General features: G+C 34.4%; 2 protein-coding genes across 4 annotated transcripts in view; one reads left to right on the forward strand and one right to left on the reverse strand.

The window, feature by feature from the left end:
* LOC145725099 (FGGY carbohydrate kinase domain-containing protein-like) overlaps positions 1-14,475 on the reverse strand; it is a 131,238-nt gene extending 116,763 nt beyond the window's left edge. Inside the window, exons 1-10 of one of the 3 annotated variants that reach the window (XM_081973700.1) lie at positions 14,365-14,475; positions 14,021-14,315; positions 13,853-13,964; positions 12,456-12,696; positions 12,073-12,383; positions 11,817-12,024; positions 11,613-11,763; positions 11,480-11,554; positions 11,248-11,428; positions 10,942-11,193 (exon numbers count right to left, since the gene is read on the reverse strand). In XM_081973700.1, the coding sequence (XP_081829826.1) occupies positions 10,973-11,193; positions 11,248-11,428; positions 11,480-11,554; positions 11,613-11,763; positions 11,817-12,024; positions 12,073-12,383; positions 12,456-12,696; positions 13,853-13,964; positions 14,021-14,315; positions 14,365-14,381 (1,812 nt within the window). In that variant the 5' untranslated portion in view covers positions 14,382-14,475 and the 3' untranslated portion in view covers positions 10,942-10,972. Of the gene's footprint in view, positions 1-10,927; positions 11,194-11,247; positions 11,429-11,479; positions 11,555-11,608; positions 11,764-11,816; positions 12,025-12,072; positions 12,384-12,455; positions 12,697-13,852; positions 13,965-14,020; positions 14,316-14,364 lie in introns of those variants that run through there. The other 2 variants (XM_081973699.1, XM_081973701.1) reach the window with 2 other exon arrangements.
* Positions 1-15,489, forward strand: part of LOC145725098 (neural cell adhesion molecule 2-like) — a 416,642-nt gene that overhangs the window by 354,126 nt on the left and 47,027 nt on the right. Inside the window, exons 5-6 of the mRNA XM_081973698.1 lie at positions 7,928-8,158; positions 10,793-10,944. Coding sequence (XP_081829824.1) covers positions 7,928-8,158; positions 10,793-10,944 — 383 coding nt within the window. The remainder of the gene's footprint in view (positions 1-7,927; positions 8,159-10,792; positions 10,945-15,489) is intronic.

Here is a 15,489-nt window from a genome sequence, read left to right on the forward strand (position 1 = left end):
GTTTTACAATTTTTGAAAATGAATAACCGTAAATAACTATACCTAGAGAACTAGAAAACAAGAAAGTAGTAAGAATACAAATAAATATAAATTACAAAAGGCTTACAATACACTTACAATTTTTTTAACAAAAACTTGCTATTAACAAATTATAAATGTGATAAGGATACTATTTCCAGTAACTGTTTTCATATGTATTATGCAACTATGCATCAAAACTGAATATCTTCCACCTTTATGATAATATTTAACAGGTATAAACAATTAATGTAAATGTAGTTTCAATAAAAGTTGTAAACATCTTTCGACAGAATCACAAATTCTGCGAATAAACAGCGAAAAGTGTAAACCCTACTAACATTTTCCTTTGCACACCTTGCTGAATTCCAAGGCAGTAAATCCACATTAAATAAACCAAAAACGTAATCTTGGATTTCGTGTCCCATATCTTAGGTGTGCGGGGAATTTTGCAAGTGGAAATGCAAAGATTTATATGAGAAAGTCCCACAGGTAGTGTGCAAATGTGCCGTAGCATGCGAATTGAAATCATAAAAATCTGAATTCTGTTATCTAATAATTCTCTTACTTTAAAATGTTATGCAGAATTTATGCTTTATTACCTGTGATTTCTTGGCAGTTTAAGGAGTAAATACCAACCTGTTAACTCATGGTATTGTCGTTAGGAAATCAACTGTTTGGGCTTTTTTTTATCAGAGTTAGTTTACAGTTAACGCACAGGAAATAATTTGAATTGAGTAATGAGTCATTACTCACGGCTATTCCTCACTGGTTCAGTCCACCCACGTACACCCCCAATATAAATCAAAAATGAAAGTAATATGGAGGTTACGTAAGAGTGTAATTGAAGTTCTGAATGTAACGTTTCTTAACGTTTGCTTCTTTGTTATTTGTCGAATTAAAAATATTGTCGTAGTTCATAATGTTGTTCCTAAACCTTAATTTTCCTTTCTATTACATTATTACTTCATGTTTTGACAGATGACATTTGGCTCAGTTACAGCTCTGTCTTTTGTTCTGTTGTTAGGAACTGCCAAATTCAATCCCATTTAGGTACAAAACAACGAAACTTACTAACAAAGTCAGTGTGGCTTTGGTTGAATTTATTTTATACCTTTATCCGTACATTTTTGGTATTTGTAACATTTGCTTGTGTTCCTGACTGAAGTTTAGTGTATTTTTAAATATGACAATTGTCAAAATCGTCTCCATTAAGCTGTAAAATCACAAAACAGTCTTAAAATCCAGTAAAATTATAAATAGTACCAAACCTATTTCATAGCTTTATGAGTGTTATTTTGACAGTTATGACATTTGGCAATCAGTTATAGTTCTGTCCTAATTCTGAAAACTGTTAAAATCATTTCCATTGAGGTAAATAACAACAAAAGATACTTGAAAAGAAACTAAATCAGTTTGACTTTGGTTGAATGCATATTAATTATACCTTCATCAGTAGATTTTTGGTATTTATAACATTTGGTTGTGTTAATTTTAGTCTATTTTTAAATATGACAACCGTCAAAATCCTTTCCATAAAGCTGTAAAAGCATAAAACAGTCTTAAAATACAGTAAAGTCAGTATAAACAATACCAAACGTATTTTATAGTTTTATGAGTGGTATTTTAACAGTTATGACTTTTGGCCGTCAGTTACAGTTCTGTTATAAACTTGGAAACAGTCAAATTCAATCTCATGGAGGTACAAAACAACGAAACATACTTGAAAAGTAACAAAGTCAGTGTGAACAAGTTCATTCGTTTTTACTATCCAGGGAGGAAGCAGATCAAATGTGACGTCAGAATGACGTAATTTGACACTTGATCAAATTATTATTGTGCCAAATTGCGTCATCCTGTCGTCACATTCTCTCTGCTCGCTGCATAGAGCATGAAAATGAATGCGGCCTCAATTTATTTTAATTTTTTCTATAGCTGTCAAATTGTCCGTGTATGTAATGGCTATTACTCGCTCGATGATTTACGACACTCCCTATGAATTATTATTATGTATTTGTTACTCTGATACCTTGATGATAAACGCCAGCAACCAAGAATAAAGTTAATAAATCTTATGTAAAGAGTGAATTATCATAATTCACTGTTGAACTCTTTTAGAGATGAGTCGGAAGGTAAAAACCGTAAAAACCTTTGTTTTATGGAAAGAATCCGGTTATTTCAAGTTAACCCTACTTTATGGAGTGGTCAACTGTCAAAATGGTTTTGTTTTATCTTCAAAACTAATGAAAAAGCAATACAAACTAACACCTTAGACATTAAATCTCAGTGAAGTATATTACATGCTAATTATTATTACATTATTTCTTACTTATTATTATAATATTTTTGTTGTTGTTTACATTATTTGTAGGTTAGAAAGGGAAAAACAGGTTTTTTTCCTGGGCTTCGAGGGATTAAACCCTTGAAAATTGAAAAAACTGGGTAAAAACCCATCTCTAATTTATTTCATAAATTATTGTGGTAAACAGATCCCGGGGGGGTCCTAATTAGATGCAAATAGTTGATAGCATTATCATTGAGGATGTCAATCAAATCACTTTAGAATATTTTTTGTATTAAATTACTTTAGAATTTAATTTAGAGACTTAATAAATTGAACATCAGAAAGTAACCTCAATAAAAGAATAAAATCGGAATTCCTGCAGTCATCAGCTAGACAAGATCTAAGCCATGTCAGTTACAGAAAAATAAATCCTTTAACTTTTTCTTTCTTAGCTGGTTGCAGACAATTCGCCTGGGGACATTTGCTACAAGAAATACGACCATTTGCCTTTTGAAGCGCATCGCATGTTCCGCTTTCCGACTGAATGAAGTCATCAACCCAGCCTTGTAACTTTATATTTGATTTCAGCTTAGGTGTTGACAGAAACTGCAAAAAAATGTTTAAGAATGACATTTGATCAGTTTTATTAATATTATTGTGCATTTGAAGCGTTGCACTTAGCTGTTGACTGTTCTTAATATTATTTTAAAATGTGTGTTCGTAAAGGCAACAACAAAAACGGGATCGTCTTTTTCGCTTGTCTGATACGGTAAATCCTCGAACTCGTTTCAGGAAAAGGGAAAAAGGCGACCAAGAAACGACCGACCAAAAACGTTTTTGTTGAATTAGGTACGGACTCTCTCAGTATTATGTTATCGGTCCTGTTTGTTTTTCCACTGACTCAAGTTAATCTGATATTGTGGTCATAACGTCATCTTTAACAATTTCATTTCGTTTAGTTTTTGATGACCCAGAGGACCTAGTTACTATAGAAATAGTCTGATAGTTTATAGGAAAACATAGCTTAAATGTAACTCCAATCATAAAATGAGGTAGACATATTAAGTTATACGAAAGGAAGAAAATGACAAACAGTCTTCTCCACAATACTTTATTATGACCTTAGATGGTAAGGTCTGCTCAACAAGTTTCGGTCACATAAATGACCATCTTCAGGAGCTCAAATCAGTCGACCAATGTGACTACTGTCTTTTTACAAGGGGAGAGACAGAAAGACCCATGTTATGACGAAATAGTGAAATTAACAAAGTTAAATAGGTGAACAAAGCTCATTATGGAGAAAAAATAACTATAGCACATTAAATCAAAAAATTAATTAAAATTAAACATAAAACTTAAACTAGACCCATTTAGGGCTGGGTGAGACCCTAGGGGGGAAAAAAGAGCTTAACACTTGTGCACCATCCACAGAAGAGGCGATGAAACAGGAAAACAAAATGGAGGTGATATTGTGGAGAAGACTGTTGACTGTCATTTTCTTCCTTTCGTACTCCTGCGACTCCACTGAAAGAATATGGACTACTACTTCTTATATTAAGTTATTATGTCTGATGGTGTGATGATTATCACTAAGGATGTTTAATTCAGTGGTTTCCGCTTGCCTTCTGATTTCTTACACCGTTGATCACAATCGTGGTTCTTCCGCTTTTGTGGTCTGTTCTAGACCCTGGGACAAAAGAGTGCCCGATTTACAGCCGCTCAATCTGGGACAGTCGCTGTAATGCTGATTTTGGTTAGCCCCGAGTATTTTATTTCCCCGGTATCACCCATATCTGGGAAGCGTCTTCCTATCCACCACTGGGGAGGCGCCTGATGTGGGTTCAGCAACCCCACATGGGCTCGTCCGACTGGTAAAGACAAATTATATTCTAGCAAAACTAGACTACGTATTTATGAGCCATATTCACTTGACAATTATTTATGTTAGAATTAACTAGTTTTAAATTTCATTGTATAATGTAATGTTTGTAATGTTAGTGATTATTTCAATATACGCTACCGTAAAAGTACCTGAAGTATGGTTCACTCAATGTTTTGTAATTTTGGCGTTATATCAGAAGGGTACTAATAGATGATAGCGGCGTGTTTCCGTTTATTGGCTTCATCAGTCATGTAAAGAAATTCTTCTTTCAGTCTTTGATATGTAAATGAATATTATTATGTATAAGGTACAAACATTTTTTCGGTCAAAAAAATCATCAAAACCGGTTTCAGAACGCACACAATTAGCATAATATACAGAAAAAACATAAATTACCATTGATCTGGAATTCAAGTATTTCCGAGTTTACAATTTTTAAAGGCTTTTGCAGTAGATTTTCCCCTAAATTCAAAAATTGCCAAGCTCAAATCGACAGGAAACTTGTTTTGACCCTTTACGGGCTCCTTTGCCACCCTTCTCGTAATCTTGTAATCTGGATGTTTCCTCGAGCACCCTCGTTTCCCGTACCGACCTAACATTGATTCGAGGAAATGCTAGCCCTGGGGTTATAAATAATAATTGATAAGAGACTTATCTCTTCGAGTCAAAACTGAAAAAGTCACATTAAAAAAATAAATAAATTTCTCGTAGGGGATACGCTATACTCGAACAGTTGCAGAAACATTAATTCGACACCTTATATAAAACTAAAGAATAGACGTTTCCTGAAAACTTTGTTATGAAGTAATGCTCTATAAATGACGCATTCATGTGGCAATTTAAAAGTTCAGCAGTTTCGCGACCAATCGAAAAGTTAACTCGCCTTGAAGGTAGTTTTATTTAGGGCCCGTATACACCTAGCCCCGAACTTTTTCAATATGTTTCCGACTGTTTAGGTATGTAAGTATTTCAATTTATTTTCTGCGCTCGTTTTATGCGGCTTTTCGACATGATGCATTACTCAGCAAGTTAGATTTAATGGAGCAAGGTGGTTTTGGTTTGAAATTTTTGTTACTCTATTAGTTTTTGTCTTTTTTGTATTAATCACTCCAAGTAAACCAAGAAAGTAAATTTCAACAAGGCAGAATGTTGTCTCTGGGGAGACAGCAGGAGCCCCAAAAGCAGGCAAATATTTCTCTTAAAAACATGATAACGTAGACGGTAAAAAAGTCTTTATGTTTTCGGTATGAGCTCCCAAAAGGAAATACGTCAGGCGAATGTTACTCCCCCGTGTTCCTACAATTTTCCAGGCAGAAAAATGTGATTTTTCTTGTTTAAACTAGAAAAAGAAAACACCAAGAAGCTAAAACAACTGGCCATAAATCATACATTATGGTCATGTAGGCCAGAGGTCAACCCTCGATGAATGTCTATTTCCAACCCGTTTGGTTTAGTTGAAATTTAAAATGCTTAGAAGCAATAACTCAAGGTTTAGGGAAAGTTTAGCAATTCCACTGGCCCTGCAACGGACGTGTAGGTTTCCCAAGGGCAGGTTTAAGCAAATGTTTGTATTTAAATATATCCGGGAGCCGGAAGACGATACCGACAGGAAAAGAACTAACGTTTGTTTGAAGTGGGTTTCCCTATAGACGAACACAATGCATTATCCATGTTGGAATACTGAGAATGTTTAGTGTATTTTCCCACTTTACTGATACTTCAATACATTACATCTTTTGTAACCATGTATAATTAATCTCTAAAATTGTATCTTGTTTCATATCATTGCTAGAGATGGCCCGAGATAATTTTCTCCACGAAGAATTTACGAAAATGTGTAAATTATTAAGAATTCTACACATGTTCTCAGAATTTAGAATAGGTATATCTTTTTCGTTAAATTCTCAATAATTTACCAGGAATTTTCTAGGCTTACGCTTCTTTTTATTTGTCACTTCTGAATAAATGTTTGCTTTTTACCACAATCAAAATATGAAATCTGAAGCACTGTATTAAAATTTAATTTGCTAAAATAAATTTTTATTTATTTCTTGACTCTCATTTTTAATTTACAAACAATTTATTAAGTGCCAATTTTGTACTTTGGAGAATTAACGCTAAACCTTCACAAACCAAAAAAAAAATCAGTTTTTCAGACTCTAAAAGTCGAAAATTCTCTTTTGCTTAAAATTACATTCAAATCAACGTTGCCAAACCAAACTATCTGATTGAAGAAGCTCAAGAAGCTTTTAATTCGTGTAGTTGCGAAAACGTGAACGAACTAAACTAGCTATGACGATTAATGACAGGCTTATAGTCATATGACAGCTGTCAAAACTCATTAAACAGTGCCACAGTGTAAAACTGTAAAATGTCAAATAGTCCCGTCTCTTTGATAAATCACGCCGCAAATTGTTATTCGTAACTTCGAATTAAATTTTGTCATTGTAACGTTAAATGACAGTTTAAGACGTTAAATTTGACACAGTTGTCACATTTGACAGCGTGTCTTATAGTCAAGTGAGACTTGTTGTAACTAAGAAAACGCATTCTGTGCAAAACATTCAGGTACATCAAATGCAAAACAGAGTTTTATCTAGAATTTACGTTTCAATAAAACCTGAAATTTGACAGTTGTAAGGCTAAGTGACACTTTGATATGTTTCTTACGTCACATGACAGCTTTCAAATGTCAATCTTTGCGCTGGAACTGAAATACGCAGAATATTTTTATTTTTGGATAAATCGCATTGCAAGTATTTATAGCTCCATATAGTTAAATTTAACAGTTGTGACATTAACCGAAACTTTTATATTTTTTTGTATTTATAGTTATATGAAGCGAAATTTGACACTTGTGACGTTAGGTGACGTAAGTATCAAAGGGTTCTTTAACGTCATAACTGTCAAATTTGACTCGATTGAACTGTAAACACAACTCACAGTGCAATTCCTCAAAGAAAGACATCTATTTGGCATTCCATACTTTAAGGTTACTGGTGAGTGAGTTTTGACAATTATGACAGCTGTCACGTGACGTAAGAAAAGTATAAAAGTATACCTTAACGTCAGAACTTTTAGATTTGACTCCATGGAGCTGTAAAGACCACCTACAGTGTTGTTGCACCAAAAAACACATCCACTTGGTATTGTATAATTTCCAAATACTTTAAATTCCATTGTCAGAATCGTTTTCTTTGTATCCTCAAAAATTTCTTAAATTTCTATTGAAAAATAAATTATTTCTAATCACTGGACAAGTATGAATCATTTTCTAGTATCAAATATTATCTGAAAAACAATAATGCGGAACAACTGTTGAAAATCGAATAGAACTGGATTTATTTCCATATTTCCGAGTATTTTTGCATTAAAAACGGATTCGATTCGAGCAGCAGGGCCTTCGATTAGGACCGTTTCGTTTTTATTTTTTTTTTGAGAGCCTCCCAAACAATTTATTACGTATAAATCTGAGATATTGTCTGGCGCACTATCTCTAAAACTTTTCTGTTTCGAACGGCGCTTTATGCCGGAATTTATTGCTTCACAAGAAATCTAAATCATTTACGGTAACGTGTACAAATTCGGCACATACATTTCTCGGACAGAACAGATAGATCATGTTAGGGCGTTTTCCAAATAGCGCCATATTGTCAACGGGCAACTTAGTTGCTTTTATTTTTCTGGATTAAGGTGATTTATCGCTGCGTCTGATTTGATGGTGTTTTTTTTATTGTTTCCAGGAAAACCTGCTCCGAAAATCACATGGCTAATCAACGACCAACCGGTGCGAAATTCAACAGAAGTGGGAGTTACCTCTACAGTGTTAGCGTCAGCTAACTCGAGAACGGTTAGAAGCGACCTTAGGTTTACTGATCTGAGCAGGAAAGACGTACATTCTGAGATAACTTGTCAAGCTACCAACAACAACAGGACGTCACCATTAGCTGCCACACTTCACGTTGATATGAATTGTAAGTGTATTTTTACAAAATGTAATTTTTTTTCATTAGAATGCAATTAAAAGTCACTTTACCGCCCCCCAATACTAATGTGACTATAAAGATTTACCTTCTAGTCTGTAAAGGCGATAATAGTATATTACGTAACTAGTGCTGTAAGAAATATTTTACGCACGACATGGAAAAAGTTATACATAAAGCCGCTTAGCTTAATTTCATGAGTGCGTAAAATGCCTTAGAGCACGTATGACGTATTATACTTTACCTACGACCAAATGAAAAGTCCTGTTTTCGCAATTCATATAATTATTCAGAGTAATTTTTCATAAAAAAAGTATATTTTCAACGTATTAACATCATATTTGTACTAATCATTGGTATTATGCTACTAAAGAAAAAATAAAAGCGTAATAAAAAAATTCACAAATCATGTTACTTATCTAATGGGGAAAGTGACATTACAGTTATTAAGAAGAAAGGCGTATCTTGCTTTTCTTATATTACTTCCATTATACACCTCAGTGAAATTATGTATTATTAGTATTAAAAATAGTACTTTCAGTAATATTACTTGATGTGTTTGCTATTGCAGATAATATTCTAGACGAAATGGTATTTACTTAAAACTGTATAAACAATGCATTACGCGATGACCTCCATCTAATATACTACACAGCTGTGCGTAAAGAGGGACATTATGTAACGGAAAACTTTGCGTAATTAACTATTTACACTGAGGTCGTAGGTAAAACTTATTAATAACTCATTACGTCCCTCCACTTTGTATCAGGGCCCTAATTCTTGAATGCAAGAAGCGGGACTTTCAAATTTTGATAGAATGTGACAGTTGACAATGACAAGTTTTTGTCACATTCTGCATACTTTTCTATTGGTCACCCTCTTTCCTCATCTCAAGAATAACCATCTAGGCTTCAAAATTTATCCATAAGCCGTAATTTTCTACTTTCGTAAATACCTAATCTGCATTCCAACTAATAAAAATGGATCTAAAAAACGGTAAACTTGCTCTATTTTCGGTAATGCTCTCGTGTTTTCGTTTTTTGCTCCCGTTGTTTGTGTCTGGCTCTCTGTGAAAATCTATCTGCTTGCGCGGATTGTTTATCAAATGGGGCTAAACGCCATTGCGTTAATGAAATTTTGCTTTTCGAAACCGGAGAATAACGAGAATGTGTTGGTAGAATGGTTTTAATAGTTTTGTGTAATCGAACATTTCGAACATAGATATCTAGGTCCGCCTCAAATTTGCAAACGGTTTCAAAACGGGCAGTTAGTTAATTGTTCATTATTTCAGACCACTATGCTGTCAATGTTTGTTACTTAAATGCTCACAAAATGTAGGTTAATTAAGTTTAAATTCTGATTTTAAATGAAGAAAAAATGGTGCATTATATAGAACAACCACCACCACAAGTGAGCTGTTATGTTAATAATGTAAAATTAACATTTGCTAAATAGGTACATGGATCCAATCCCTCAATGTGAAGTGTGTATTTACACAAGTTATCACAATCCTTTTTTGAACCCCTTTTTGAACCACGGTGCCACGGTCGAAGTAGACCCCTTGGGCCGGAGGCCCTCGTGTTCTACCCTATCGACCTCATGCATTATTGTCCTCATGCATTATGAAATTCCAGCTACTCCTAATCCTTCTATTCCAATGATCTCAATTTTCTCATATGCTGAGTCTCCTAGCATGTCTATTTCTGTGAGTATCTCATAGGTATTGCCTTTTCTTGTACAAATTTGTCGTTTCACTAAAATGAGACATTCTTAAAATACGACAACAAAAAAAAACACAATAACCTCTGCAGTTTCTACTAATCAACTTAACTAACTGATCTGTCAGCACTTTAATTACTTGCTCAAGTAGAAAATGTTTTTTTTACTTGATTAGTAACTTTAGGCTATTCGATATATTCTCTTTTATTAATTTTGCGTTTGCTATTGGAAGAAAAATTGGCAACTAACATCCAAGTAGCATGATTTAGTTATTACGACTGAACCTTAAGATTTCAAAACTTCTTATTTACTTTTTAACCATCATTATTTACTCAACTGTAATTATATGAGTAGGTTGCTAACAAAACTGCAAGTATTAAACATTTATTGCGCATAAAATACATAAAATAAACATTCTCTTTACGAAAACACTCCAGAGAACGTAGAATAATAAAAGAACACCCACATTCCGTTTATTCATATTTATAGTATTCATTCCGAGGGGCATTTTGCGGCGTATAACCAATAAAAAGTTGAATTGCTTTTCTGTAAGCTCAAGTTCAAATTTGAATGAAACCAAAAGTTGCGCAGACGAACAAAAAATAAGAAAACCCCTCCGTTACTTTAAGAAAAAACAAACTCAATTAAGAAAAGTGATAAATTTCGTTCTTCTAACTTTTATCGGGATGATTTAATATTGAGAGTGCTTAAATTGCACGGTTGAAAGACAAAATTCTGGTGGCTTTTATGAGGCTTTTAACGAACCATCCATTTTCCCCGTTTACGGTTTCTGATGGCCCGAATTATTAGACTCTTCGAATTTTATAGCTTAACGATCCGTGTGGTGTGGTTATTTTACTGTATGAAAATTGACGGTGAACAAGTTAACACTCAATTTAATTTCAGTTGAGCCTCTAGATGTGCAGATTTTGGTTCAAAGTCAACCACTATCAGCAGGAAGAAGATACGAACTGCAGTGTCAAAGCACTGGATCTAGACCACCAGCGACTATAACGTGGTGGAAAAATGGTCAAAGATTGGATAGATCAAAAGACATGGTAAGTTTTTATTGGACAATAAACCAAATCACTGTTTGTTTACGTTGACTTTTTTGGAATCTTCATTTCCTCCACTCATGATTCTGCGGTACTCCATCTGGTGGTCGTACATTTTCAAAAAAACTTGATACTTTTTGTCGTGGTATTCTATCAGTTCGTGGTCTTTTTCTGGAAGACTTACATCGCCAAAACCGCACATTTCTTGCATCGCATGATTGAAGTCTTTGTAAATATTGGAAGCTACTGCGGCTGTAAGAATTTTTGAATTTAATACAATAAAACCACATACAATTTGATCAAAACCTAGAATGGCAGCTCCTAAAAGTTTCGATTTGGCTTCGTTCGGGCTTACCGTCGGTATTTGACAGATATCTTTATGCAACTCAGAAAATAGAGAGTTTTTTCCTAAACCACCTCCCAGTAAAATACAGCGTATATCATGGCCTTGTACTGTTAAGGTACTGATTATATGTTTGGTACCGTACTACAAGTCAAAAGTAGTTGAGCTGGGAATTTAATAGCAACGTTTACGTACAGCTAAAGATTGCATTGTTGCCAAATAAAGTAAGGCTAAAGACTCTTGTCCAGTGGATGTTGATAGACCAGATACCTTCAAAAGTTTAATATGTAATAATTTCTGATCGAGTATTTTTTAGATGCGTACAAACCATTCCTCGAATCCAAGGATCAGCAAGGGGACTTTTGTTCCCCTCAAAATCTGGCAGTACGTGAAGGTGTTTCGTAAGGTATGACCTGGCAGTCAATTTGTTTCGCTGAGCTTTCAACTTCAGAATTTTGTTCAAGTATTTGTAAATATTCCTAAATTTGCAAAATGTAAGTATGTTTCGTATATTGGATTAAGTTGAAACTACATTTGAGTTATTTGCTTTTTAACCTCTTTGGAGGCGGGATGGGAGTCAATGACATAATCCAAAGCACTTTCAGCAGCAGTTTGTCCAGCTTGGTTCATCCACAAACCTGGCAGCACGCTGTCTTTAAAAGGCCCGTTTACACCTTTAACAAATCGAGGCTCCCTCGATAGTATAAAATGGGAGGCAGCCCTCATTCCAAATATAACACCTAAACAACCAGTAGTAATCACCATAACCAAATAAACATAAAACGTACAAAGTCTATTGGTAAAATCATCAGCAACTCCTTTAAAGTTACACCCAACTAATCCTAGACAACCAGCTAAACCATCAGACATTCCAGTAGCTACAGGAAGACCAGTTTTAAGTCCCATTGGTTCAGCTACAGTAGCTAGCAATCCATCAGCCAGAGGTACACCAGGTCTTTGAATTTGAGCTCCCAGTTTTTTGAAATTGTCTTCCGTCAATTCTTCCAGCTCTATTTCCTTAAAAAACTGTGAATTCCAACCATCCTGATTGTTTACACCTATTTCGTAAGTCCATTGGGAGATTAGAGTGCTACTCGATCTGGAAAGACATTGTTGTAATTTTGTAAATTGATTCAAGACAACTTTGTAAATTGAAAGTTAAGGAACGTACCTGGCAAAAGATCCAGTAGCCTTCCAAGTCATGTAATCGGTTAAATCTAAGAAGTGACCGACACGATTCCAGCAATCTTCTCGAAGATTATTTTTGAGCCAGAGCAGTTTCGTTTCCTGTAGATCCGAAAGAACTTGTTCCCCAAAATAGCGCAAATGAGCGTGCCTGGTTGCATTGATTTTCATTGCCTCTAAAGTGGATCTTTTGTCATAGTGCAGTATCACGTTCAGTTTAGGTTCTCCTGAAATTGTTTTACTGTAAACACGTCTAGAAAACTGTAAAATTTTACTATTTCTAATTGAATAGACATCAAAAACGTTGGACTGGACTTGCTCTTCACACCAAAAACTTTATCTGACCTTTACTGTTGGCAAGTGGTGTTAGCCCAGACAAATAATGTTACGAATGTTTTATATTCAGTGTTGGTCGAAAACTAACATTTTAATGATCGTTTGGTGTCCAGTTTTAGTAAGTTATTTTATGAGTAAAGTTATACAGGGTATTCCAAATGTTTCGAAACGATCTACCTTTTTCCACAAGGTGAAAGCTACAAATAGAAAATTTTGGAATATCACGTAAGGTTAAAAATTCTATCTCTTGATGATCATTTCGAATTTTTAGGTCTTTGGACCAACGACACTCACCACCTTTTTTCAAATCCACCGGTAATAGTTTTATTAAGACAGTTTGAGAGGTAATAGTTTTATTAAGAAATCTGAGATTAAACTTTTAGAAAAAAACAACAGGATTCGTTGTTGACTAAAATACTTGATAAGGTCAAATTGGAGGGTGGATTAGGGATGAGAAATGTATACGGTAGATAGAGATATGAGTTTTCGATCGGAGAATGTATTATTGAATATTTCTCGTGTTTGGAGATGTGAACATCTTTTGTCATCATATCTAACCATCACGAGTACTGTTCTCTTTTTATTTAATTGAACCATTTACTATATTCAACTTGGAATGTAACTTGACACATTATAAATGTTTGTCACAAAATATAAACCTATTTTCAAAGATCAATAAGTCATTCCTAATCCACCTTTCTAATTTGAAATTTACTGGTTTTTTGGTCAACAATGAATCCTATTGTTCTTTCTTCATAATTTACACTAACAGGAGTGGAGTGCACAGGAATTCTGGTAGAACGTAAATATTGATTAAAATCATCCGCAAACCTAGGTTCCAAAAATTCAAAACTACCATCAAGAGATCGATTTTTTATCCTTACCTGATACCCCAAAAATTCTACATTTGTAGCTCCCACCTTGTGGAAACGGGTAGACCGTTTCGAAACGTTTGGAATACCTAGTATTACTGATCAGATATTGTACACTACATTTAAACTTTAAATATTCATCTAGAAATGGATCCACAATACTGGATATACATACTGCTAGCACTAGCTGTTATAGGTTGGCCTAGTTTGTCCAAACACACCAAAGCCGGAATTGCAGTAAAAGCAATACCGTGAACTTCACCTTTTTCAATTTTCTCTGTTAATTTCTACAACAACACACACATATTAACAAAACTCGAATTAAGCTCACTGGATGGCATACCTTAACGCACTTGACTATAATATTCCAAACGATCTCAGAGGAAGTTTCCACGAAAACTCCACTTTGGTGCAAACCATATTGAGCTTCAACCCACCTCAAAACTTTCCCTTGACTGCATATTGCTGCTACTCTACAAAATCCAGAACCTACGTGGGCTGCTATAAAAATTGGTCTATCCACTCTAATTTTTTCTTCAGGTTTTTGTAGTGTAGAGGGCGGAGGGGCTATCCCATCTTTTTTTTGTGCCCCATCACTCAAACACCTCAACCAGTATTTTTTGCCTGCAATCAAACGTCTGTTCGTTTATTAGGAAGTATTGTACTACTTTAAACAAAATCAACTACCTAATCATTTGGTTCATTTTAATTGTCAAGATCAAAAATTGGCTTTGACAATGACTTGCACAAAAACCGAATGTTATCTAAACGTACCCTTAATAAGAAGGGGGGAAAACGGACATAAACATCCCCAGGGTCTTTGAGATGCAATAAATTGTTTCGATACGAATCTACACGCTTTCATAAAAAATAATCAGCCGTAAAAACTTTCCTACCATGTTACGGTTATAAATGGGGGGCGGTTTTTCTTCTTCATTATGAAATATTTTATTAGCCGTTTTTGCGGCAAAAAAATCTCCACTATTACATCTTAGTTGACTTGGGTCTAAGAAATGTGGTTAGAAACGTAATCTGGCATCCGTTTCTGACTGTCGCATTGTTTAGATTTTTGGGAAAATTATAAGGAGGAGGCGTTTGCATGATTTATGGGTCGTTGTTGACGGGTCCGCTAAGCATGCAAGATTTATGGTTTCGACTTAATTCAATTCCATACAGTTTGAAAAATTCTCTTCTCCGTGCAGTTTATTGTTTCTCTAGGTGAGAGGTTTGAATTTTTCTTTAAGCGTCAATTTCATGTCAGTGAAAAATGTGTTGTTGTATGTAAAGGTTAACAAGTGTCTTAAGGCAAATTAGTAGAAGTTTTGCTTAGTCCCTAGTGTGTGGTCAATATTTGGGTGGTTAAAACAGACTTAATTTAGATCTGCCAGCATATTTTAAAGTAGCATATTTTTCCTGAATCGCCACAACCTGACGTCAAAATTGACATATGTCAATAACTTTTTTATTATTTTAATGGAACACCCAGAATTTGTGCAATCGGAAAATCTTTTTTTTTTCTGAGGTATTTTTTGAAAAGTACTGAGTGTATTTTTCATAATAGGGTTTTAATATTCTTTTTCGTCTTTCTTTTCTTCTTTTTTTTTTGTCTTGTATACCGTTGATTTTTATTATTTTTTGTAAAAACTGGCAAAATATGATTTTTTTGCCTGATAATAAACATTTGTAAGTTTTTTAAACCCTCTTCTGTTCTGCTAATTCTTCACCTCTTCTTCTTTTAGTTTCAACTGTTTTTTCTTTCTTTTGTTTGTTCTTTCTCCCTGTCAATTATTATTCTTTTCTGCTGTCTTTTAA

The sequence above is a fragment of the Ips typographus genome, linkage group LG2, assembly GCF_016097725.1.
Source record: "Ips typographus isolate SLU linkage group LG2, UJ_Ityp_2.0, whole genome shotgun sequence".
NCBI lineage: Eukaryota > Metazoa > Arthropoda > Insecta > Coleoptera > Curculionidae > Ips > Ips typographus.